General features: G+C 42.2%; 1 protein-coding gene across 3 annotated transcripts in view; it reads right to left on the reverse strand.

Moving 5' to 3' along the window:
• sgpp2 (sphingosine-1-phosphate phosphatase 2) overlaps nt 1–20846 on the reverse strand; it is a 52336-nt gene extending 31490 nt beyond the window's left edge. For 2 of the 3 annotated variants that reach the window (XR_013886322.1, XM_080185537.1), the window contains exons 1-2: nt 20574–20846; nt 8202–8357 (exon numbers count right to left, since the gene is read on the reverse strand). Coding sequence is in view for 2 of the 3 variants with exons in the window: in XM_080185537.1 (XP_080041663.1) it covers nt 8202–8357; nt 20574–20846 (429 nt within the window). In the remaining variant the exon portion in view is untranslated. The remainder of the gene's footprint in view (nt 1–8201; nt 8358–20573) is intronic. The other variant, XM_080185538.1, reaches the window with a different exon arrangement.
• Between the last annotated feature and the right edge of the window lie 3664 nt (nt 20847–24510).

The raw sequence follows: 24510 nt of genomic DNA on the forward strand, positions 1-24510 counted from the left end.
CATACACTTCACTACCCTCCTCAATGCATGAAAAAATGATAAAACAGACATTGGGTGCAATCTCCACAAAAATTGGCGGAGTGCTGGAAGAGGCAAGAAAGCCTGTGTGAACCTTGCAGGCTTCACAGCCGACTTCTCTCGCCACATCGAAAGCACTCTGTTCAGTTTCAAAGAGCTGGCGTGGTTCACATAGCCAGCGAGAGAAACAGGGCCTAAAAAACCTGGCAGCATCAGAAATCTTGGATCAGGCCCTTTAGAAAGGACGCCCTGATCTCAAACCTTAACTAAAGTACCCACTCCCCCATCATGGTTAGCAGCACTTCCAGCAGATAAGGCGAAAACACCCCTCATGCAGAAGGGGAATCCCCTCCCCCCACCTACACCAACATCCCCCCCGTGGCTCCCCCCCCATGGTTGAGAGGATCCCCCACATGCAGAAGACTTCACAGCCATACGCCACCCCAATGGATGAGGGCAGCCCCACAATGGAGCCCAGTGGCAATGCCCAGGCATGTTCCACAACCCCCATCTGGGTGTGAATCTAATCATATCACTTGCAGGGAAGGGGGTATGAAAGTCAAATCTCATTGTCAATATTTGCATATCTGAGTTTGTGAGCAATTTAGCGGCCATTATGGGAATCTCCCACACAGCGAACACAACCATCTAATCACATGCACTATCTTTCTCTCTAAACAGAACAGAGATCAATCTTAACCCGAACTTAATAACCTCCAGCTCTTCAAATGCTGGCTGCAAAGCTAGCACTGACTATATACAGGCTCTTCTGGGAGCATAAAGTGTCATGATAATAACTCTTAAAGCAAAGTTTATTGATTAGGCACAAATAGGCTAACATTCACATTGCAATGAAGTTACTGTGAAAATCCCCTAGTTGCCACACTCTGATGCCTCTTTGGCTACACTGAGTGAGAATTTAGCATGGCCAATGCACCTAACCTGCACACCTTTGGACTGTGGGAGGAAACCAGGGCATCTGGAGGAAACCCACACAGACATGGGGACTCACACATGCAAACTCCACACAGTGACCCAAGCTGGGAATTGAACCCAGGTTCCTGGCGCTGTGAGGCAACAGTGCTGACACACTGTGCCGCCCTTTCTGAGATATACTGAAACAAAAGGCAATGCATGCATCACTGCTTCTCTCAAATCATCACTAGCTATTCACAGAAATCTGCATTTCTCATGTTAATATAGAATAGACAGCCAATATCAGGCAATGACAAGGCAACCTGTGATTGAGTGTGATATCCCTGGTCATTTAAACAATTCACATCCCAGGCATCCTAATGTGCTTGCCTCAACAACATGCCTTGATCAGTGTACTGCAGTCAACCTGTCAAGTCTCTCAGTTTGATGCTTTACCTATGCAAAATACCCTGTTTAACCTGATGTTTTAACTCTTTACATACAATTCATGTAATAGAAAATAAAGCCTAAGATTCAGCACAGATAAAGATCCATTTTTATTACCATTTCTCCATTTGAATTAATTTCTATAAAATTGTTCGGAAGGTTTGATAAATTATCTTTTAAACTGATTTAAATGACATTCCAATAGTAGGCAGATATACCTGACTCTTCCTTTTGAATCAGCATAACTTTTAAAAGCATTTGTTGCTAGTTTAATATTGCCACTAATATCGTAACGCCTTTGCTTCAATTGATCTCTGCTGCCTAATTTGTAACAAGAAATATTTACACGTATTGACAATTTCATAATGTAATCATGAATCTTTTTCAGAGTTTTGGGATAACTGCAGTATACAGAGAAAGTGATTTCTCAGCACTAAAACAAGATGAAAAGCCAGCCAGCTCAGCAGCCTCTCACAGTCAGGGAGGTCAGCCAGCTACCATTCATTGTACATGGAGTTCTAGGATGCTCACATTCTATGTCGGAATTAATTTGATTAATTATGTAGTCAGTGGCCTGAGGTGGTTCACCTCTATTATTAATAGATTTTATAGCACACGGTACAGAATATAAAAGTTGACATTTTGCAGAACGGCTGACAAGATCACAATTGGGGTACCGTGTACAGGCGTAGGGTCGGTATAAGATGAAAGATATTGAGGCAAGACAGAGGGTATAGGATACATTCACCAGGAAGATGCCTGGTAAGAGGAAATACAAATAATGAAAATACATTAAAATGGGGCTTTTACTCAATAGAGGTAGTTAGATTTTTTCTTCACAAGGAGAAAGTTGTAATAGTCAATTTTGAAGGGGACAAAGGAAGGTCTGAAGTATGAGGTGATATTGTAAGTGGAAGAACGTATCAGGCCAAGATACTGCAGGGTGGATGTTCAGTGATATAAAAATGCATGCAAAGCAGGTTCATGCTCAGCGAGGAGTGGGGAAGATCTGAAGTCGTGTCCTCACCAGCAACAACTGCAACCTCTCGATCTTGAGCCTCACCAGCTAGTATGCACATGGTGAAAGCAGGCTCAAGATTTCACCCATTATCTTTTCTTTGATATAACCTTACCCAAAAGCATGCTTCACCAGTTACTAAAATTCATAACAGTCAAAACTCATAACAGGTTTCAAAACACTCCCTCTATACACATGTTTCGTAGCAGGCAACTGAGAGGTGAGGAAAGTTATCCCACCATCTCTCTTCTTATCAGTAACAATGGTCAGAGGATACAGAGTAGGGAACATAGAAAGGATAGATAGTTAGCTGCACAAAAGGAAAGAGTAGGGTACTAGTAAGCCATTAAGAGTGGCAGAAGGTTGGAAGTGGGATTTTACAGGGACCAAAGGGCTAATTGTGTAGATTAGCCTGCTTCTGTGCTGTATATTCTGTCTCATTCTATGTACATTTCTCCCTTCTTTCAGGTCTACCCAAATGATTCAACCATCCCTGACCAAACAGAAGAATTGCTCTCAGAACCCTGTTAATATTGTTTTACAATACACCACTAGGAGCTGTTTCCAAGTTGATTTGTCCTCTCCAGTTTTGCATTCCATATCATGTGAATGTTTTATCACCACTCAGCATCTCACCTTGACAGACTGGTTGAGATTAGGTGATAACCCTGTAAATTCTTCAACTACCATACCGTGAGATAGAAACACCCTATGAAAAACAAGTCATATCAATCTCAGACATTTTACGAAAACCAGGTATGCTTAAGCAACATTCAGTTACTTTCTAAATGCCATTTAAAAGATATGTGTATGGGCATTATTAACCTGTGCCACAGATTTAAGCAAGTATGTACAGAATTGAATGTTCTGAACAAATAGTCTGTGTAGAAGCTTGAGTGAAGTATTCCCATTGTGATTATTACTGTAAAATGTTAAAGCATGATGTTTATTATAGATAATTCTGTAGCTTATTTGCCAACAAATTATATGTTATATGTCAGTGTTTCTGTGCAAGGGGAGTAAATGGGAATAGTACAATGGGTTTCTGTGGTTGGACTGGAATCACATTTGGATCACATTTGGACATTTTTAGCAAGTTCAGCTGTACATTTAATTTCATCTAACTGCTCAAATTTTGCAAGATAACACACCAAGGTAATAAAACCACAGCAGCACTAGTGAAACCATCACTAATACTGCAGTGCATATTGAACATCTTTCCAACTTGATTTTACCTGGTTCTGAGAACAGGTGTGGGAAGCAAATCATTTAAATGTTGACAGGTGCGGTACTGTGACCGAACTTAAAACCGATTCCTTATGGTAACTTCACGCGCTCAGCATATTTAAGATGCCTAAGCAGACAGCTTACTCTGCCTTGATAGACATTAAAATCAGAAAAAGTACTGGAATTCACTATATGCGTTTATAAGAGATTCATGCAAAGTACAATGTAAATATAATGTTCCTGGAGTTGAGGGGGTTGGACTATGAAGAGAGATTAAATAGACGGGGTCTGTACTCGTTGGAGTTTAGAAGGATGAGGGGGGATCTTATAGAGACGTATAAGATAATGAAAGGGATGGATAGGGTAGAGGTAGAGAGATTCTTCCCGCTTAGAAAGGACAGCAGGACTAGAGGGCACAGCCTCAAGATAAGGGGGGGGGGGCAGGTTATATTGGAGTTGAGGAGGAACTTCTTCACTCAAAGGGTGGTGAATCTCTGGAATTCTCTGCCTGTTGAAGTGGTGGAGGCAACCTCGCTAAATATATTTAAGTGACGGGTAAATAGGTTTTTGACAGGCAAGGGAATTAAGGGTTATGGGGAGAAAGCGGGAAAGTGGAACTGATCCACTTCAGATCAGCCATGATCTTATTGAATGGCGGGGCAGGCTCGAAGGGCTAGATGGCCTACTCCTGCTCCTATTTCTTATGTTCTTATGTTTACAATCAAATATGGAAAAGCAACTGAGTAATATTTTCCATTTTTTGTCTATTCCTGTAGTCCAATTGAAACAGTTATCATAGATAACTGTGTCCACTATAGGTAGAGGTCATAAATCATTGATCATAGAATCCTACAGTGCAGAAAGAGGTCATTCGGCCCATCAAGTCTGCACCCACTCTCCAGAAAAGCACTTTACCCAAGTCTTACCTATGTAACGCCATGTATTTACCCTACTAATCCTCCCACACACATTGAGATACTAAGGGGCAATTCAGCATAGCCAACCAATCTAACCCACGTATCTTTGGAGTGTCGGAGGAAACTGGAGCACTTGGAGGAAACCCACGCAGACAAGGGGAGAATGAGCAAACTCCTCACAGTTACCCAAGGCTGGAATCGATCCTGGGTCCCTGGCATTGTGAGGCAGCAGTGCTAGCCACTGTGCCGCCAAAGCAGGGTAATCAGTGAAAACAGATGAATCCAAAAGAAAGTTCCTGTGAGTGCCAGGGTACCTGCAATTTTATGATACAGAAGTTAATTAATAATATCTAATGTCAGTTATAGAATCATAGAATTCCCACAGTGCAGAAGGAGGCTATTCAGCCCATTAAGTCTGCGCTGACCATGGTCCCACCCAGGTCCTACTCCCATAACCCCATATAACTATTCTTCTTGGCCAATCAACAAGGGAAGCAAAGCAATCTTTTTCTTCCAGAAGTATCAAGACTGGTTTCAGTAAAATTACTTTCGTAGGCTTTTTTTTAAATGGACCGCATGCCTCTCTGCTGAAGCTATCATTTTACTCGCAGAGATCAAGGGCTGATGTCAGCACATCTGTCCAAATTTCTTTTAACCATGTAAGTTAAAAGATTTTATTAACCTCAAGGCAGAGTGCTACAAGGTAATTTGGGCAGGTTTATCAAGTCACACTCATTTAGAGTCAGATTTATTTGGTTTGCTTTAGAAAGGTCGCTTCTTTTGATAAATCTTACTTTTAAACATAAAAACATCTCCAGATGTTTAAAAGGGGTTAAGACTTACCGTGCTTGTTTTTAATCTTTTATATCCCCGTCCTCCAGATATTGACAGCTTTATATTTAGAGCTGAGATCCCCTAGACATTAAATACCTGACATTGCTAGCGTTACATTGGGCAGTCAGTAGCAGGCACTAAATGAAGGAGACAAGGTGCTTCCCCACTGGAGAAAGGAGTTTTAAAAATAGCAGGAGAATCACGCTGCGCTGATTATGCATGCTTCCTACCAATTGGCTCAGTAGCAACAGCTATGAGGTATACTGCATAATGGCTTTAAACCTGGAGAAGGTTTTCAACCAAAGTCACAGTTTGGGAATCTTACATTGTGCAGATGGGGCAAGGGCTGATGTGGGCAGAGGGGACATTGGTGCAAAGGAAGAGGAAGATTAGATGATTGAACAGAAAATAGAAACTTTAAAAATTAACTCGTCCATTGAGAACACATTAGTAACTTTCTTCCATTCAAAATGACCAAAATATCTGCCTAGCTGTTTCAGACTGTGCATTATCTGATAGACCTTCCATTTTTTAAAACAACTGACATTGGCATGTTTGACTAGTAAACGGTGGAAAATACAGATTTTTTTACTGTGTTACTAAACTAATTTATTTTTCACAATATGTTCCATTTGATGTCAGTGGTGATATGGGTGCATACTGAGCTCAGTTACCAAACTAAATAGAATTCTAAAAGGTGTATTCCAGAAAACAAAATGTCTGTATTTCAGTCATTTGATTAGTGCTGAAAAGTGACAGAAATCACTGGAGCACTCAAAGGAAATCCATGCAGACGTGGGGAGAATGAGCAAATTCCACACAGACTTTTTTAAAGTTCTATTTATTAGTCACAAGTAAGGCATTGCAGTAACACTGCAATGAAGTTAATGTGAAATTTCCTTAGTCACCACACTCTGGCATCTGTTTGGGTCAATGCACCTAACCAGGATGTCTTTCAGACTGTGGGAGGAAATCAGAGTACCTGGAGGTAACCCATGCCAGGAATTGAACCCAGGTCCCTGGCGCTGTGAGTTACCTACTACTACACCTTACTACACCCTCTCCCATACCCAACCCCTCAAGTCTTTATCCAATATATTTACAAGTTATCCCAGTGTTGAGGAGATTCAGGGCAACACAGGCATTTCTTTTCAAGAGGAAGAAAGGACTGTTTATAGATGACATACATCTGCACAGAGATTTGTTTGCCATTATATATTAATGGCTTCAGAATCATGTCTAAGGCCAGAAGTCAGATTCCTCTGGGTCCTTAAAGCAGTGTGCCTGCTGTTCATAGCCAAACGTCTCTCAGCCAGTTGTTCTGCCATAATCATTTTCGACTATAGCTGTCTGCATCAATTGGTTGAAGTCTTCCCTAAATTAACACTATGTTCTTTGCTCTTAGATCCCAGCTTGTGCTGGTTTTTTTTTTAAGCTGCTCACCCAGTTGCGATTAATTTTTAATTATTCTTTTTCCTCTCTATGTTTGGAGCAAGTTTGGCTGCCATGCTTTTAGGTGCCAAACTGGGGATCAGGTTTCTCAGACTCAGAATTGAACAGCAATTCTGACCACTGCATTATTTAACTTTTTTCAAGACTGGTGTTATTCAGGATTTTGACATTTTTAGCTCAGCCTTGCTGGGTCTGCTGATTCTGCTTGCTCTGTTCATTGAAGCTGATCTTCCACAGTATCCAATGCTGCTGCAGTGAGAATTTACTTTCTGCTTCCAGCTTCCAAACGTTTCATTGGATATTCCGGATATTCTCCGGCAATTTCCTTCCGCGTTCTTGCTTCTTGAGCTTATCTTCAGGTCAGAACATTTCTTTGATCTTTCTTTCAGTTTTCCAGAAGTTTTTTTTCCTTTTGAAGTCTCAGTGATGCTTTGAGCTGTTCCATTCACTGCTATCAGATTATAAGATGTTGGGTGTACTCTTAAGATATTTGTAGTCTGAGGTAAGTATTTATTGACTATCAGAAACCAAATACATAGATAAAGGTTGAAGTTAGGATCAGTCTCCATGCTTGCTTCTACACATGTCTCTGGCTAATACTACACTCGCTCCTAGGTGTGGTGACGTGTTCGCTTATATCACTGAGTGCACGATGTAGTATGCAGACTCACATTAACCCTTTATGTGCCAGACCCTTAGGGAGGAATTTTACCAGCACATCCGCCTGAGTTTCATACAATCCCGCCCAAAGCCAATGGAGAATACTATTCTCCGAGCCTCACCACACCGATTCCAGGGGCGGGTGTGCTGGTAAAATTCTGGCCTTAAAGTACAATTAACACTTAAAAAGCAGGTGCTATAATGCCCATTTTCTCCCATTAAATTTGGTTATCACTCCTCTTACGTAATGTCACAGGAGATTGGCTAATAACATAAAGCTAAACTTTGAAAAAATAGGATAGAGTCTATGGTTTTAAAATTTAAAGTGAATTACATGTGTATGCCTGGTCTAATTATCCCCTTTTTACTAATTATGTTTTGTCTCAGGACCACCCTTTGTCTTGACTGCATATAAAGTAAAATTTAGGGTGCAAACGAAATGATCCACACAGAAATCATGTGCAAGAGAAAATGTAGAGCGTACAGAAGTAGGCTTCACTGTAAGCTAGCACTGGTTTGATTACTCCTTTTTGACCAGCATTCTATGGAAAACAGAAATAGATTAATATATACCTGAATAAAATCATTTTAAAAACGGCAATGTTATGAACCACAAACAATATTCCAACACTTGTTGCTGTGCTAAGAGTTTTTGCTTTGCAGAGTTTTGTCTCTGATGGTTAAACTAAAATAAGATTAAAAGATGTACTTACAGCCCACACGCCAACCAGCCTCCTAGTAACAAATGGGTCAAAATTCCAGTAGGTAAATGGAAGGAATGTGATGTAAAAGATCTCCTGACCCAGTGCAGCAGCGAATCGGAACAAATAGTAGAAAAAATAGTTCTTCACCACATATCCTGGCTTTTCCTGTAAACATGCAAAATTACCCTTAATCTTCATTTCCTTTTTGAACCAATTGAATTTTTCCATATCACACAGTCAGCAAATGACTCCTATCTCTTTGTGATTATGCAAACAAATAAAAATATTTTGTCCGATCAGTTCAGCTTTTCCTTCCTCAAGAGGCAACCCCATCATAAAAAAATTAAGTTAGCACAGACAGCAAATGCAAAGTAAATGTAAAATAACTTTGCAATGTTGTTGTTTGACATGCTTTTGTTGACACAATCATTGTGTTTCTTTTTGTCTCCACGTTTAATATAGCTTTAGTCTTCCTGTAGCTTGTTGAGACTTGAAAGACTTACTTGATGAGAAGAATTAATTAGAATCTGTTTCTGTGTGTCGAAAATGGATTTGTTAAAGCAATGTGCAATCTTAAAGTGTGATAATTTTATTTCATTCATTAAAATTCATGGAATAAAACAGAAGAGGCTGGAAAAACTCAGCAGGTTTGGCAGTATCTGTGGAGAGAGAAACAGGATTATCATTTTGAGCCCGTGTAATTCTTCTTCAAAGCTTTAAATCACATGGACTGGAAACATTAATTCTTTCTCTCTCCACAGCCAGATCTGCTGAATCTTTCAGCACTTTCTGTTTTTATTTCAGATTTCCAGCATTTGCAGCATTTTATTTTTATGGAAATGTTTTTAATTGAGAAGAACTTCAACATTATCAGAGAACGTGAAGGATGAACTGCATCTCATAAGAATCATAAGAACCAGGATAAGGAGTAGGCAATTTAACCCCTTGAATCTGCTCCACCATTTCAGCCTCAACTGCACTTTTCTGCTTGTTCACCATAACCGTTCAAACACTTGCTAATTAAAAATCTCTCCAACTCTTCCTTAAACTTATTCAAAGTCTCAGCATCCAGCACAATCAGGGATAGTGAATTCCACAAACTCACAATCCTTTAGGAGAAATAATTTCTCCTCATCTTCATTTGAAAGCTGCCAGCCCTTCAACAATAGCACACTGACTAAGAAATCCCTAAGAACTATTTGCACTCTGCCAACCTAAGAATTCACCAGAAATACTACCGAAACCTTGTACATAGAGGCATAAGCGGGGTTTCTGCCGCAGCTTAGGAGCAGCAACATTGGAAATGAAAGAGCAACCCTGTGGAATTTCCAAAGACTACTACTTAGTATTAATATGCTACCTATTACACTTATCATTTGCTATTTACATGCCCACTCTACAAGCTCATTAAAGTCTTGCAGAGTTTTATTGTAGTTCTCTCCTACATCAACTACATCAACTCAAATTGCAAATTTTATCATAGAATCGTAGAATGGTTTCAGCACAGAAAAAGGCCATTCAGTCAGGCATGAACCTATTGGGTCTCTACAAGTGCAATTATTTCATAACATTGCTAATATAATTTGCAATAACACTGAGTTATCATTGTGACATTGCATCATTGCTTTTATTTTACCTGATATGCCACCATCAGCACAGAAACGGATCATATGAGCAAGCAGGTTCGTGCCAGTGTTTACTTCTTCTCAATCTTTGTCATCTAACCCATCAAGACATCCCTTGTTCTGTGTGTTTACCTAGTTTTCCCCTAACTGTATCTATGTTACTCAACTCATTCATTACTTGTGGTAGTGAGTTCTACGTTCCAATTACTCTCTGGGCAAAGACATATCTCCAGAATTTGTATTAGTACATCAGTGACTATTTTACATTTATAGCTCTTAGTTCTGGTTTCCAATTCAAAGGAAAATTTCACCTTTCCATTTATGCTATCAAAATAGATGGAAGACATTGATTAGGTCACCTATCAGTCCTCATTTTCCTAAAGAATGGGGCTCCAGCTTGATAGATATGCTGTGCTGACAGATATGAATATTCAGTTTTGGCATCATTCTAGTAATGTTTTTGAGCTTTCTCAAGTGCCTGTATATTCTTTGTATAATGGAGAGACTCAAACTATTCACAGCACTCCAAGTTAGGTTTAACCAAGGTTCTGTGTAAGCTTAACATTTTTTTTGTCTTTTCAAATCTATCCCTCTAGAAATGAACACCATGGCATTGCTTTCATTAATGACAATCTTTTTCCCAGATCTAAGCGACCTATCATTGTTCCTATCAAAATGTACCACTTTAACTATTTTAATGTTAATTTTCCATTTACATGCCTAATCTACAAGTTCATTAATGTCTTGTGGAATTTTATTGCAGTTCTCTCCTACATAAACTACATTAACTCAAATTGCAAATTTTATTGTAGAATCATAGAATGGTTTCAGCACAGAAAGAGGCTATTCAGCCAGGCATGTACCCGCTGGGTCTTTACAATTCACCTAGTGCCACACAATGCCTTTTACACATAGCCTGCAATTTTTTAAATTTGTGCTTCCAGTTCCTGAGTCTAAATTGCTTATGCAAATTGTGAACCACAGTGGTCCTAGAATCAACCCTTGTGGAACACTGTTTCCACCCTTTGCTCTAATCTATTTCTACAGTTGAATTTTAATATATTTAACTTCACATTCTCTCTGATCACACAAAACACTGCATACTTCTACATATAAGAAAAGAATTATAATGTCTCAATTTATCATTATAAGATGCAAAGCAGAACCAGAGTTTTTCCTCTATAGCTTGGGCAAAGAATGTGCTATTTCAGTCCAATTACACAATCTCTACATGTTTTGTTAAGAGTTTTGGTTATTATCTCCTTAAGTATACATAATGCCGGATGTCTCTGATAAGTAAAGGAACTTCCTCTGAAATAAATCACTGTGTGAAGTCAATGGATGTGCTTCTGTCTTGACACAGACAGGTGCACTTAAGCAACTAAAGCAAGCAATTTAAATAACCCCAACGACATGCATCATTTTAATATGGGCATTCAAATTCTGGACATCTACAGATGCACTGTTGACTTGTAAATTAAATGAGGAATTCTGTATATATTGTAGGTAGTAATAGTCATGTGCCTCTCCAAATATGCATCTTACTCTACAATCTTTCCATGCCCGGGAAATGTGATATCCCAATCTTAAACTAATTGTAATTCTTTATTAAACAATGTAAGGAGGCCTGTGGCACAGGCGTTAATAGGGGAGAAGCTCCGTGTTGGAGTCCCACACCAGGACTTGTTGGCCATGAAAGAAATGGTTCAACGGGCTGACAATCAACTCGGAAATCCTTTCACCACTTCCCCAGTATTCCCCAAAAGGGTTAAAAACAGGATGGGTGTGAAGATACACTAACAACAACCTTATTCAATAGTTGCCTCTTAGAATGAGCTTTAGACCTTGCATTAGATTGTCAGCCTTGGTTCAGTTTGAACACTTCTGCTTCTCAGTCAGCAGGTCACAAGTTCAAACCCTACTCCAGAGCTCACGAAGAGCGATTACTAATGGTAAACAGAGGCTCTATGCGCCCTCTGAGGTGCATGTAAAAGATCCTGTGGTACTACTGAAAACAAACTTGGAGGTTCTCCCAACAATCATCTGCAAGCCAACAGCACCAAAACCGACTAGCTGATCATGTACCGCATTGATATTTGTGGAAGCTTGCTGTGCATAATTGGCTTCTGGATTTGCCTGAGAGATGACACTTTCAAAGTACTTATTAGCTTCCTGCACTTTGGGATGTCCTGAGAAGGTGAAGGATGCTATAGATACCCAAGTTCTTTATTAACCTTTGCAGAAAAGGGGGATATTATATACATATTTACAGGCATTATTCACAGGCACATCTCTCAGAATGCCAGCCTTGAGTTAATTTATTGATACAAATGGGCTGGTGTAGCACACATTGTGCCATTGGACAAGAAAGGTAGATACAGGATTGTACTTCTTACATTGGGATGACTGATTTAAGGTGACTGAATAAGCCAAATTTGCTTTTGCTATTTGGCAATAGACTTCCATCATTCTATTCATGTTCTCTTCAAAAATTAAATCCGTGGCCTCAACAATTACACGTGGAATGCCTGAAATTTCAGCTGGGACATCAGAAAGTGTTCATAGAATCCCTACAATGCAGAAGGAGGCCATTTGGCCCATTGAGTTTGCACTGATTTCTGACAGAGCATCTTACCCAGACCCATAGTCTGCCTTATCCCCACAGTTCCACACATTTATCCCATTCATCCCCCTAACTATGCACCTTTGGACATTAAAGGGCAATTTATCATGGCCAAACTACCTAACCTGCTCAATACATGGACTGTGAGAGAAAACTGGAGAACCCAAAGACATGGGGAGAACACACAAATTCCACACAGTCACCCAAGGCTGGAATCAAACCCTGGTCCTTGGCACTATGAGGCAGCTGTGCTAACCACTGTGCTACCATGCCACAATTATGACTAAAGGATAGATATCTCCCCATTCTACCTTTGCAAGAAAAAAGGGGAAGAAAAGGATGAACCCAAGCTGAATCTCCTGATAGTCAGTTACAGGCCAGTGTGGATAGAACATTGAGTCCAGGTTCCTTGTCTGCACTTTTGTTAGGGGAAATAAGGAATTAAAAAGGGGGAAGGATCTGAGCAAATATTTCAAAGCTAGCATGGACCAGAGGATATCAGATTCAATGTTCACCACTCCACTAGTGATTAGAACATCAGAATGCCATCAGCATTTCTCAATAGTTATAAATAATGGTTAAAACCCATTACATGAAGTTTAACAATGTTGCAACTTTGTTATTTTGCTTTTCAGACTTATTCTTAGAAACCCAATACTAAATGAACAGAAATGTCCTCCAACTAAATATTGGAAAGACTAAAGCTATTGCCGGGATAGTTTCCTTGAACAGTGTGTGCTGGAGCCGATGAGGGAGCGAGCTATCTTAGATCTTGTGTTATGTAATGAGGCAGGTAGAATTAGAGACCTGGTTGTGAGAGAGCCTCTTGGGAAGAGTGATCATTGTATGGTGGAGTTTCTGATGCAGTTGGAGGAGGAGAAAGTAGGATCCCAGACCTGTGTCCTTTGTTTGAACAGAGGGGAGTACAATATGATGAGAGAGGAATTGGTGAGCGTAAATTGGGGGCGTAGATTGGTCAGTAGGTCTGCTGAGGAACAGTGGAGGATCTTTAAGGAGATCTTTCTTGGTGCTCAGCAGGAATTTATTCCGATGGTAAAGAAGGATCTTAGGAGAAGAGATAATCAGCCGTGGATAACGAAGGAGATAAAGGAGAGTATTAAATTAAAAGCTGATGCGTTTAGAGTGGCTAAAAGTAGTGGGCGAGAAGAGGATTGGGAAAGGTTTAAATATCAACAAAGAATGACAAAGAAGTTGATAAAGAAAGGACGGATAGACTATGAATCTAGGCTAGCGCTAAATATAAAAAAGGATAGTAAGAGTTTTTATAAATATATAAAAAGGAGGAGGCTGGCTAGGGTGAATGTTGGACCCTTAGAGGATGAGAGGGGGGATTTAGTGGTGGGGGATGAGGAAGTGGCTGAGGTCTTGAATAACTTTTTTGCTTCAGTCTTCACGGAGGAGGATGTGAATAGTTTGCCGGGTGTTAACGATGGAAAGATGGTAGGAGTGGAGGGCCTGAATGAGATCATTGTTACTAGAGAGGTGGTGCTCGACAGACTGGAGGGACTGATTGTGGACAAGTCCCCAGGACTGGATGGAATGCATCCAAGGGGTCTGAAGGAAATGGCGGAGGTGATGGTGGATGCCTTAGTGATTATTTTCCAAATCTCGCTGGATTCTGGGAAGTGCCGGAAGATTGGAAAACGGCTAATGTTACGCCGCTGTTTAAAAAGGGTAGCAGGCAAAAGGCAGGGAATTATAGGCCGGTTAGTTTAACGTCTGTTGTAGGAAAAATGCTTGAATCCATCATCAAAGAGGAAATAGCGAGGCATCTTGAGAAGAATTGTTTGATAGAGCAGACGCAGCACGGATTCATTAAGGGGAAGTCATGTCTGATGAATTTATTGGAATTCTATGAGCATGTGTCTAGTGCGGTGGATAGAGGGGAACTGGTGGATGTGGTGTTTCTCGATTTTCAGAAGGTGTTTGATAAGGTGCCGCACAAAAGGTTGTTACAGAAGGTTAGGGGACATGGAGTTGGGGGTAAGGTGTTAGCGTGGATAGGGGATTGGCTGTCAAATAGGAGGCAGAGAGTGGGTGTCAATGGGTGCTATTTGGATTGGAGGTTGGTGACTAGTGGAGTGCCCCAGGGATCGGTGCTGGGGCCTCAGCTATTTACCATTTATATAGATGATCTGGAGGAGGGAGCCGAGCGTAAGGTGTCGAAATTTGCTGATGACACAAAGATAAGTGGAACAGCAAATTGTGCGGAGGGTGTAGAAAGTCTGCAGAGGGATCTAGATAGGCTGAGCGAGTGGGCGAGGACCTGGCAGATGGAATACAATGTTGGCAAGTGTGAGGTTATCCACTTTGGTAGGAATAATAGTAGGAAGGACTATTACTTACAGGGCAAAAAGCTGCAGCATGCTACGGTGCAGAGGGACCTGGGGGTCCTTGTGCATGAGTCGCAAAAACCCAGCCTACAGGTGCAGCAGGTGGTCAGGAAGGCAAATGGGATGCTGGCCTTTATAGCGAGGGGATTGAATATAAAAGTAGGGAGGTCTTGCTGCAACTGTACAGGGCACTGGTGAGGCCGCAGCTGGAGTACTGTGTACAGTTTTGGTCGCCGCACTTGCGCAAGGATATTTTGGCCTTGGAGGGAGTGCAGAGGAGGTTCACTAGGCTGATACCAGAGTTGAGGGGGCTGAGCTATGAAGGAGAGGCTGAATAGACTGGGCTTGTACTCGTTAGAGTTTAGAAGGATGAGGGGGGATCTTATTGAGACGTATAAGATGATGAAAGGGATGGATAGGGTAGAGGTGGAGAGGTTCTTCCTGCTCAGAAAGGACAGCAGGACTAGAGGGCACAGCCTCAAGATAAGGGGGGCGCAGTTTAGAACGGAGTTGAGGAGGAACTTCTTCACTCAAAGGGTGGTGAATCTCTGGAATTCTCTGCCCGTTGAAGTGGTGGAGGCTACCTCACTAAATATATTTAAGACGTGAGTAGATAGGTTTTTGGTAGGCAAGGGGATTAAGGGTTATGGGGAGAGGGCGGGAAAGTGGAACTGAGCCACTTCAGATCAGCCATGATCTTATTGAATGGTGGGGCAGGCTCGAAGGGCTAGGTGGCCTACTCCTGCTCCTATTTCTTATGTTCATTCCCTGGTCACTGGCTCCATCCTTCTCCCAAGTAACATAAGAACATAAGAAATAGGAGCAGGAGTAGGCCATCCAGCCCTTCGAGCCTGCCCCGCCATTCAATAAGATCATGGCTGATCTGTCGTGTCTCAGTTCCATATTCCTGCCCTCTCCCCATAACCCTTAATCTCCTCGCTTATCAAAAACCCATCAACCCGCGTCTTAAAAATATTTAGCGAGGCAGCCTCCACCACCTCAACGGGCAGAGAATTCCAGAGATTCACCACCCTTTGAGTGAAGAAGTTCCTCCTCAACTCCGTTCTAAACCGGCTCCCCTTTATCTTGAGGCTGTGCCCCCTAGTCCTACTGTCCTTTGAGCGGGAAGAGCCTCTCCACCTCTATCCTATCCATCCCATTCATCATCTTATACGTCTCAATGAGATCTCCCCTCATTCTTCTAAACTCTAACGAGTACAAGCCTAGTTTATTCAGCCTCTCCTCATAGCTCAACCCCCTCAACTCCGGTATCAGACTAGTAAACCTCCTCTGCACTCCCTCCAAGGCCAAAATATCCTTGCGTAAGTGCGGTGGCCAAAACTGCACACAGTACTCCAGCTGCGGCCTCACCAATGCCCTATACAGCTGCAGCAAGACCTCCCTACTTTTATATTCAATCCCCCTCGCTATGAAGGCCAGCATCCCATTAGCCTTCCTGACCACCTGCTGCACCTGCAGGCTGGGCTTTTGCGACTCATGCACAAGGACCCCAAGGTCCCTAACTGTCTCAGGTCGAGCAACACTCTTCACAACCTTGGTGTTATGTTTGAACCTTAGCAGAGTCACATCACAGCACATATCTACTCCATTACTGACTGCATATTTTCACCTTGGTAACAGCCTCTAGCCTTGTCTCAGCCTATCTGCGGTTGAAACCCTCATCCTTGCCTTTGTTAAATCCAGACTTCACTATTCCATGCAAAGCTCTGCTGCCCATGTCATTACTCACACCAAATTCCATTCCCTATCATCCCTGTCTTTCCTGAGCTCTGATGTGGAGATGCCAGCGTCTGACTGGGGTAAACATAGTAAGAAGTCTCACAACACCAGGTTAAAGTCTTACAGGTTTATTTGGTAGCACAAGCCACTAGCTTTCGGAGCACTGCTCCTTCGTCAGGTAAGTGGGAGTTCTGTTCACAAACAGGGCATATAAAGACACAAACTCAATTTACAAAATAATGGTTGGAATGCAAATCTTTACATGTAATCAAGTCTTAAAGTTGCTGAGCAGAGACTGATAACCAAGTTCCACACACATGAGGACAGCCTCAACCAGGATCTTGGGTTCATGTCATACCATCTGTAACCCCCATGACTTGCCTGGGTTTGCAAAATCTCAATAACTGTGCTGTCTGGAGACAATACACATCTCCTTAACCTGTGCTTAATGCTCTCTCCACTCACACTGTCTGTACCTTTAAGACTTGATTACCTCTAAAGATTCACATTCCAACCATTATTTTGTAAAATGAGTTTGTGTTTTTATATGCCCTGTTTGTGAATAGAACTCCCACTTACCTGACGAAGGAGCAGCGCTCCGAAAGCTAGTGGCTTTTGCTACCAAATAAACCTGTTGGACTTTAACCTGGTGTTTTGAAACTTCTTATTGTGTTTTCCTGAGCTACACTGGCTTCTGGTCAATTTTGACTATAGGGTTCTCATCCACATTTCAAATCCTTCTGTGGCCTTGCTTTTCCTACATCTGTACTCTCCAGCTCCACAATTCTCAGAGATACCTGCGCTCTTCTAATTCAGACCTGTTTAGCACTCCCGATCTTAATTTCTCCACTGTTGATTAGCATGCCTTCAGCTGCCTGGACTCTAAGCTCTTTAATTCCCTCCCTAACCTCTCTACCTCAGTCCTTCACTTTCTTCCTTTAGGTTACTCTTTAAAACCAACCAAGCTTTTGGCCATCTGCCCTAATATTCCCATGTGTAGCCCAGTGTAAAATGTTGCTTTATAATGTTCCTGTGAAGCATAGTGGGAGGTTTGATTCTGCTAAAGGCACAATATTAATGCAAGTTGTCACTGCCGTTGTCTTTGTTACAATGAGCTGAGCAACTGACTTGCCATTGCTCAGATCGATTGAGAAACCAGTATCATCATTGCCTCTGCAACTTCAATACACATTTTGAGGATTCAGCTAGCACATTACATGACCTAGAATCAAAGCAGAAATCCACAGGATTTGTTGGATGTTACATTAATTGTCCCGATTATGTGAAAATTTTAGATACAATTCCCTTATTGCTCGAAAATACTTCCAGATAGGAAATAATTTACATGTTTTAAAAGTGTTGAAAGGTTTTAGCCCTAAAGGGGCTGGGGGGAGCTCAGCAGCACGGGGGGCTTTTTTCCAATTCCTATCAAATCTCTGTGGAACCACATTATCCACCCCCCCTCCCCTGCTCCTTTGTGGTGGAGGTTGGGGGCGGGGGGTGCAGTAGTAGTGGAGTAAATAGCCATTTACTCTCCTTCACTGAAAAGTCCATCAATCTCTCAGCAAAGCAATCTTAGGAAGCTATGAAATGCCTTGCAGAATTTCAGGATCTTTGTGTGCTTTTTGTCAGTAACTTGGGCTGTTACCTCCAGCTGTAAAAGTAATAAAGTATTCTGTGTGCGGACAAATGACTAAGAAGAATTATAATGACTATTGAGTATTTTGGGGTCTGTCGTTCTAGCTTTTTATTAAAAACTGAGACGGGCAGAATGGACATTTAGCCAATCCAACCAAGCAGCTTGATTACAATACTGCTTCTCAAAATATGTAACAATCCCATTGGATCACTTCACAGCAAACTGCCCTTCGATATCTCATCTGAAGGAAACCCCCACCAGTGATTCAGAACTCCTTCCGTATTCTATATAGATGTCAGCTCAGATTGATTTCAGATTGTGAATATATTGAATCTACAACCTTTAATATCCCACAACTGAGGAAGTGGTGTTGAATCTTGATACAACACTAGTTCAGTTTCAATGGCAGTAGAGTATCGTGTCCAATCCTGGACACCACACGTTAGGAAGGATCTGATTATTTATTAGTGTCACAAATAGGCTTACATTAACACTGCAATGAAGTTACTGTGAAAATCCCCTATTCATCACACTCCTGCGCCTGTTCGGGAACACTGAGGGAAAATTTACCATGGCCAATGCACCTAACCAATTTGTCTTTTGGACTGTGGGAGGAAACCAGGGCACCCAGAGGAAATCCACACAGACATTAGGAGAACATACAGATCACACGTAAACAGTGACCCAAGTCAGGAATTGAACCTGGGTCGCTGATGCTGTGAGGCAGCGGTGCTAACCATTGTGCCACCATGCTGCCCTAAGGTATAGAAAAGATCTGTGAGAATGGTTTCAGGGTTAAGCAGTAGCTTCAGTCTGGTGAATAGATTGGGACAGTGAGGATTATTCTCCTTAGAGAAGGTTGAGAGAAGATATGCTGAGAGGTCTAGACAGGGGAGATAGAGAGAAACTGTTCCTATTGGCAAACGCTAGTTTCATACATTATTTTATAATGCTCCTGTGAAGCGAACAAAGAACAAAGAAAATTACTGCACCAGAACAGGGCCTTCAGCCCTTCAAGCCTGCATCGACCATGCTTCCTGACTGAACTAAAACCCTCTACCCTTCCAGGGACCATATCCTTCCATTCCCATCCTATTTATGTACTTGTCAAAACACCCCTTAAAAGTCACTGTCAAATCCGCTTCCACCTCCCCCGGCAGTAAGTTCCAGGCATCCACCACCTTCTGTGTAAAAAAACTTGCCTCATACATCTCCTTTAAACCTTGCTCCTCACACCTTAAATTTATGCCTCAAGTGCGTTGGCATGTTTAATTACTTAAAGCCCTATATAAATGTGAGTCACCGTTGGAGACAGATTCAATTGGGCCTTGTGAAAGCTAATTGATTAAGAAAAAATGCAGGGCAACAGGGGAGGGGTGTAGGATGATCTAAGTTCCTCTTGCAGAGACCCAACACAGGCACTCAGCCCATATTGTATCCATTCTATGATTATCTGACTGGCCTAGGTCAATAGCAAGGATGGGGAGGCAATGACCTAGTGGTATTATTGCTAGACTATTAATTCAGGAACTTAGCTAATGTTCTGGAGAACCAAGTCTGAATCCTGCCATGGCAGATGGTGGAATTTAAGTTCACTGAAAAATATCTGGAATTAAGAATCTAATGATGACCATGAAACCACAGTCAATTGTCAGAAAAACCCATCTGGTTCACTAATTAGGGAAGGAAATCTTCCCTTCCAGAAGGAAGTCTGCCCTCTTTACCTAGTCTGGCCTACATGTAGCTCTGGAGTCACAGCAATGTGGTTGACTCTCAAATGCCCTCCAAGGGCAACTAGGGATGGGCAATAAATGATGGACAGCCAGCGACGCCCATGTCCCACGAATGAATGAATGAATCTAACCCAATGCCAAGCCAGCCACGCACTTCACCTTGTAATATATTTGCAATTTAAAATGTAATAAATACAGTTCGCTTTTATTCCATAAACTGACGTTTGATCAAGTTTTATTTGAGCTCTTTCTCACACATATCTGGTTCTGTACCAATAAATTGGCAGTTAAGTTTCAGTGGCAGCGCCCCAGTATGAATAACCCGGTGAGCTGATTTGGCTCCAGGAGCTAACAGTTGTTTTCCTCGCCATTAACAGTCGCTTTATTTGTTTCAGTCGACTCCTCCCCACGGCAGCTCTGCTTCCTCTGCTCAGTAAGCCGGCTAACTGGAAAGAGCTGTTCTACCAGCTTAAGAATGTCCCAGTATCCCACTAGTGCAATGGAACGCCTTTTGGTTAAACAAAACCTGGTGCAAAGTCCAGAACGAACAATTTGAAACAACGAAAGAGGGATGGAGGAAAAGTGGAAGCTGGTTCAACTCACATCTTTTGAAGGAAGGGGGAAAGGCAACGATAAGCAGGCAGTCCACAGCTGGGAGATTTCTTACCTTTACTGCACACCCGGCCACCGCATGGCCGTCCTTTCTGTCCTGCCCATGGGGATACTGATACGATCCATTGATCTCGTATCTCTGTTCTCCATTTGTACTTTCACTGCTCTTGGTAACACTAGCGGGTCCTTGGCTCCCACTGGCGTTGCCATGAGAGCTGCTACCGCCGCCGGCTAGTCGCTCCTCAACTTGGAGAAATAGACCACAGCATCTCTGGAAACTGGCAACGAGGTGAGGATCCTGCAGTGACTGGAGGAGAGAAGTCATCATTTTTTAAAAATATAATAAAACCCTCCAATCTCAGGTCCGGGATTTCAGTGCAAAGGGGTAAATGGGTATCTGCACTGCCTGTGTTGAGGTACCTCTCACATCACGCAGTGAGGCTCAGCTGTACCTGCGAGTCTGACACAACAGTTTTTTTTAATAAACGAGGAAGTAACAAGCAACTTTCGTTTGCTTCGACTGCAGTCCTAGTGTCCACAGATTTAGACAGGAATTCATACTATGTAGGCTGTTTAAATGCTATCCTATTACCTGTCTTCTTGGAAATTGTGGTGGAACCATAATGTTATATATTTATGTGCTAAATGTGCCGAATGTGGAATCCGTTACCACATGAAGTAGTTGTACTTAGGTAAAACATAGATGTTGCTATGGATAAGCTAGGTAAAGACGTGGGATGGAAAGGAATAGAAGGTCATGCTGATGTGGTGAGATTAAGCTGCTGTGAAGCATCAGCACATCGACCAGCTGGTTCCTGTGCTGCACACTCTATGCAATTCCTTTGCACCCTGCGACAAAATAAAAATCAATGATGACTTCTATTGAAATTGTATTAGCGCAAGAGCATTTCAGTACAAAACATGTTGTTAAAGGGAGGGAGCTTGTCATCTCTTATTATCAACCAATGTGCTTGCTGCCAATGCTTTTCACCCAAGAGACAACACTGATATGTCCCTATGGTGTATCTATGATAAACATGGGGTGTGATGCATCTGTGGGTGGGATTTCTGAAATTATTTCCTTTGATTGGTGTACATTAGCATATTAAACATGGGAGCACGGTTTCCTGTGTGCGCTATTTCAAATAAAATACGTGTCCTAAATGAATGAATTGCTTTATGCTATGGCTAGACAGGAAATCCTGCCATTGTTATTAGAATTGCTGGCATTCCAGCCCTCCCTGGGCCAGCCTCTACGTCCTCCTCCAGCCAGCCTTCCTCCCACCATGATGGGCAGGCCTGGCCCGTTGGACAGTCCCAACACCCCATCCCGATGGCCAGCCCCAATCATCTTCTCCCTCTCTCTCCCATTGATCCTGATTGCAGAGTGGCAACGGGACTCCCCAACTGCACTTGCCCCCCAATAGGCCCTGCCCCCAGTAGGTTACACCACCTCTGGGCCTAACCCCTTAGCACTGCCTGGTGCCCAGTGGACAGTGCCAAGGTGCCTGGTGAGTAGTGCCAGTTTGTCCCTTCGGCGGTGCCAGAGGCACCACCCACACCCAACCGCCTGGGGAGTTGCTATGGCCTCTGTTCATTGACACTGAGTGTCATGGGAGGATGTTGGACAGGATTCAGTTCCTGCGACGGAGCTGCCCTCACCCACCCCCAGCTGGTTGGAGCACTGGTGAGAGCACTGCATCGCCTCTTGAGGGAGACCTGATGCATTTTATGTGAACTCAGGCACTCATGTTGGGCCTCCCATAGGATCAAGGACACTAGAGGGTGAAAATCCCTTCAGGAGCAGTGGGAGACCTTTGGTAGTGAGTTACCACTAAATTCCAGTGGGCTCAGGGATAATCGGTGTCAAGTCATTAATGAGTCTAATTGCCACCCATCACCAGAGTGGATACTTCCCATCCGTGACTTTATTGAGAACAGTTTTCCCAAGACTCAGAATCAGAATCAGGTATCCTGGCCCACTCGCCATCATGCTTATAGAGTCATAGAGGCTTACAGCATGGAAACAGGCCATTTGACCCAACTTGTCCATGCTGCTCCTTTTTTGTCACTAAGTGAGTCCCAATTGCCTACATTTGGCCCATGTCCCTCTATACCCATCTTACCCATGTAACTGTCTAAACACTTTTTAAAATCCCTGCTGTTGCCTGAGACACAGTAAAAAGTCTGACAACACCAGGTTTTAGTCCAACCTATTTATTTGATAATATACTCTCAAGCTTTCGGGGTTAGCCCCTTCATCAGGTGAATGGAGAGTTCTGGCCTCAGACAGAGCATATAAAGCACAGACAGTTTAGAGATTACTGATTAGAATGCGAATCCTTACACCTAACCTGCTGTTCAAGACCTGAAGTGGCTGATAATGTGAGTGGAAGGAGCACTGATCACAGTTTAAAGAGATGTGTATTGTCTCCAGACAGTATAGTGAGTGAGGTTTTGCAAACCCAGGCAAGTCACGGGGGTTACAGATAGTGTGACATGAACCCAAGATCCCTGTTGAGACCGAATGAGATAACACCAGGCTACTACTACTTCTGGCAGCTTGTTCCAGACACTCACCACCCTCAGTGTGAAAAAATTGCCCCTTGCTGTAAAGGACTCAGTTAAATGTTGCCCATTAAAATTAAAGTTTATTTATTGTCACAAGTAGGTTTACATAAACATTGCGAGGAAGTTACTGTGAAAATCCCCTAGTCTTACAGTCTGGCGCCTGTTCAGGTACACTGAGGGAGAATTAAGCACAGCTAATGCACCTAACAATTAAGGCAGCTGATCAAAAGCTTGGTTCAAGCAGTAAGTTTTAATAAGTGTCTTAAAGGGGGAAAGAGAGGCAGAGATGTTTTGAAAGGGAATTCCAGAGCTTAGGGGACCAGTATTGAGGCAGTGATGAAAATTGGTGAGTTACAAAAGACCAGAAATGGAGGACTGCAGACATCTCAGAGATTTATGAGGCTGGAGTTGAATGTAGATTTAAATCCACAGAGGGATTTGAAAACAGAGTGAGAAGTTTAACATTAAAGCATTGCTCATGTTACTGGATTGGAATTAGACAGTCTCAATGATGATACAGATATGTGTCGGAAATTAATCAAAATGTTATATATTACTCTGAGTTTATGAACACTCTGGTTGTATCTTTTGATTTGATTTGATTTGATTTGATTTATTTTTGTCACATGTATTGGTATTCAGTGAAAAGTATTGTTTCTTGTACACTTTACAGAAAAAGCATACCATCCATAGAGAAGGAAAGGAGATAGTGCAAAACAGGAGACACTCATAGCTAAGGGTGCAAAGAAAGATCAACTTAAAATGATGTAGATCCATTCAAACGTCTGATGGCAGCAGGGAAGAAGCTGGTTTTGAATTGGTGGGTACATGTCCTCAGACTTCTGTATCTTACCCCAATGGAAGAAGGCGGAAGAGAATATGTCTGGGGTGCTTCCTCAGACAGTTGCCAGGGTGAGAGTTGGAGTTACTTACTATCTAGGGAATGGAGTTTGTGGCCTGAATCCAAGGCAATGATATGGGCCTTCCCAAAATTTAGTTGCAGGAAATTACTGCTCAGCTAAAATTGAATATCAGAAAGCAGTCTGACCATTTACAAATAGTAGTGGAATCAAGGGAGATAGAGATGAGCTAGAACTGGGTATCATGCATGTTTATATGGCAATGTTTTTGGATGATCTCACCAACAGATCTGATGAGGGGGTTCAGGATAGATCTTGGGAGACACCAGTGCTGCAGTTGGCAGATAAGTCATCATAGGTCATTCCCTATCTATGATTAGATAAATAAGAATGAAACCAGGTGAGTGCAGTCCCACCCAGCTGGAGAGGTGTTGGAAGGAGATGGTGTGGTCAATTGTCTTAAAGGCTGCAAAGAGTTTGAGAAGGACAAGGAGGGGTGGTTTACCATGGTCAGTCATATAGGACATCATTTGTGACTTTTCAAAGAGCAGTTTTGGTGGA

The sequence above is a fragment of the Carcharhinus amblyrhynchos genome, chromosome 3 (assembly GCF_965287045.1).
Source record: "Carcharhinus amblyrhynchos chromosome 3, sCarAmb.v2.hapA, whole genome shotgun sequence".
NCBI lineage: Eukaryota > Metazoa > Chordata > Chondrichthyes > Carcharhiniformes > Carcharhinidae > Carcharhinus > Carcharhinus amblyrhynchos.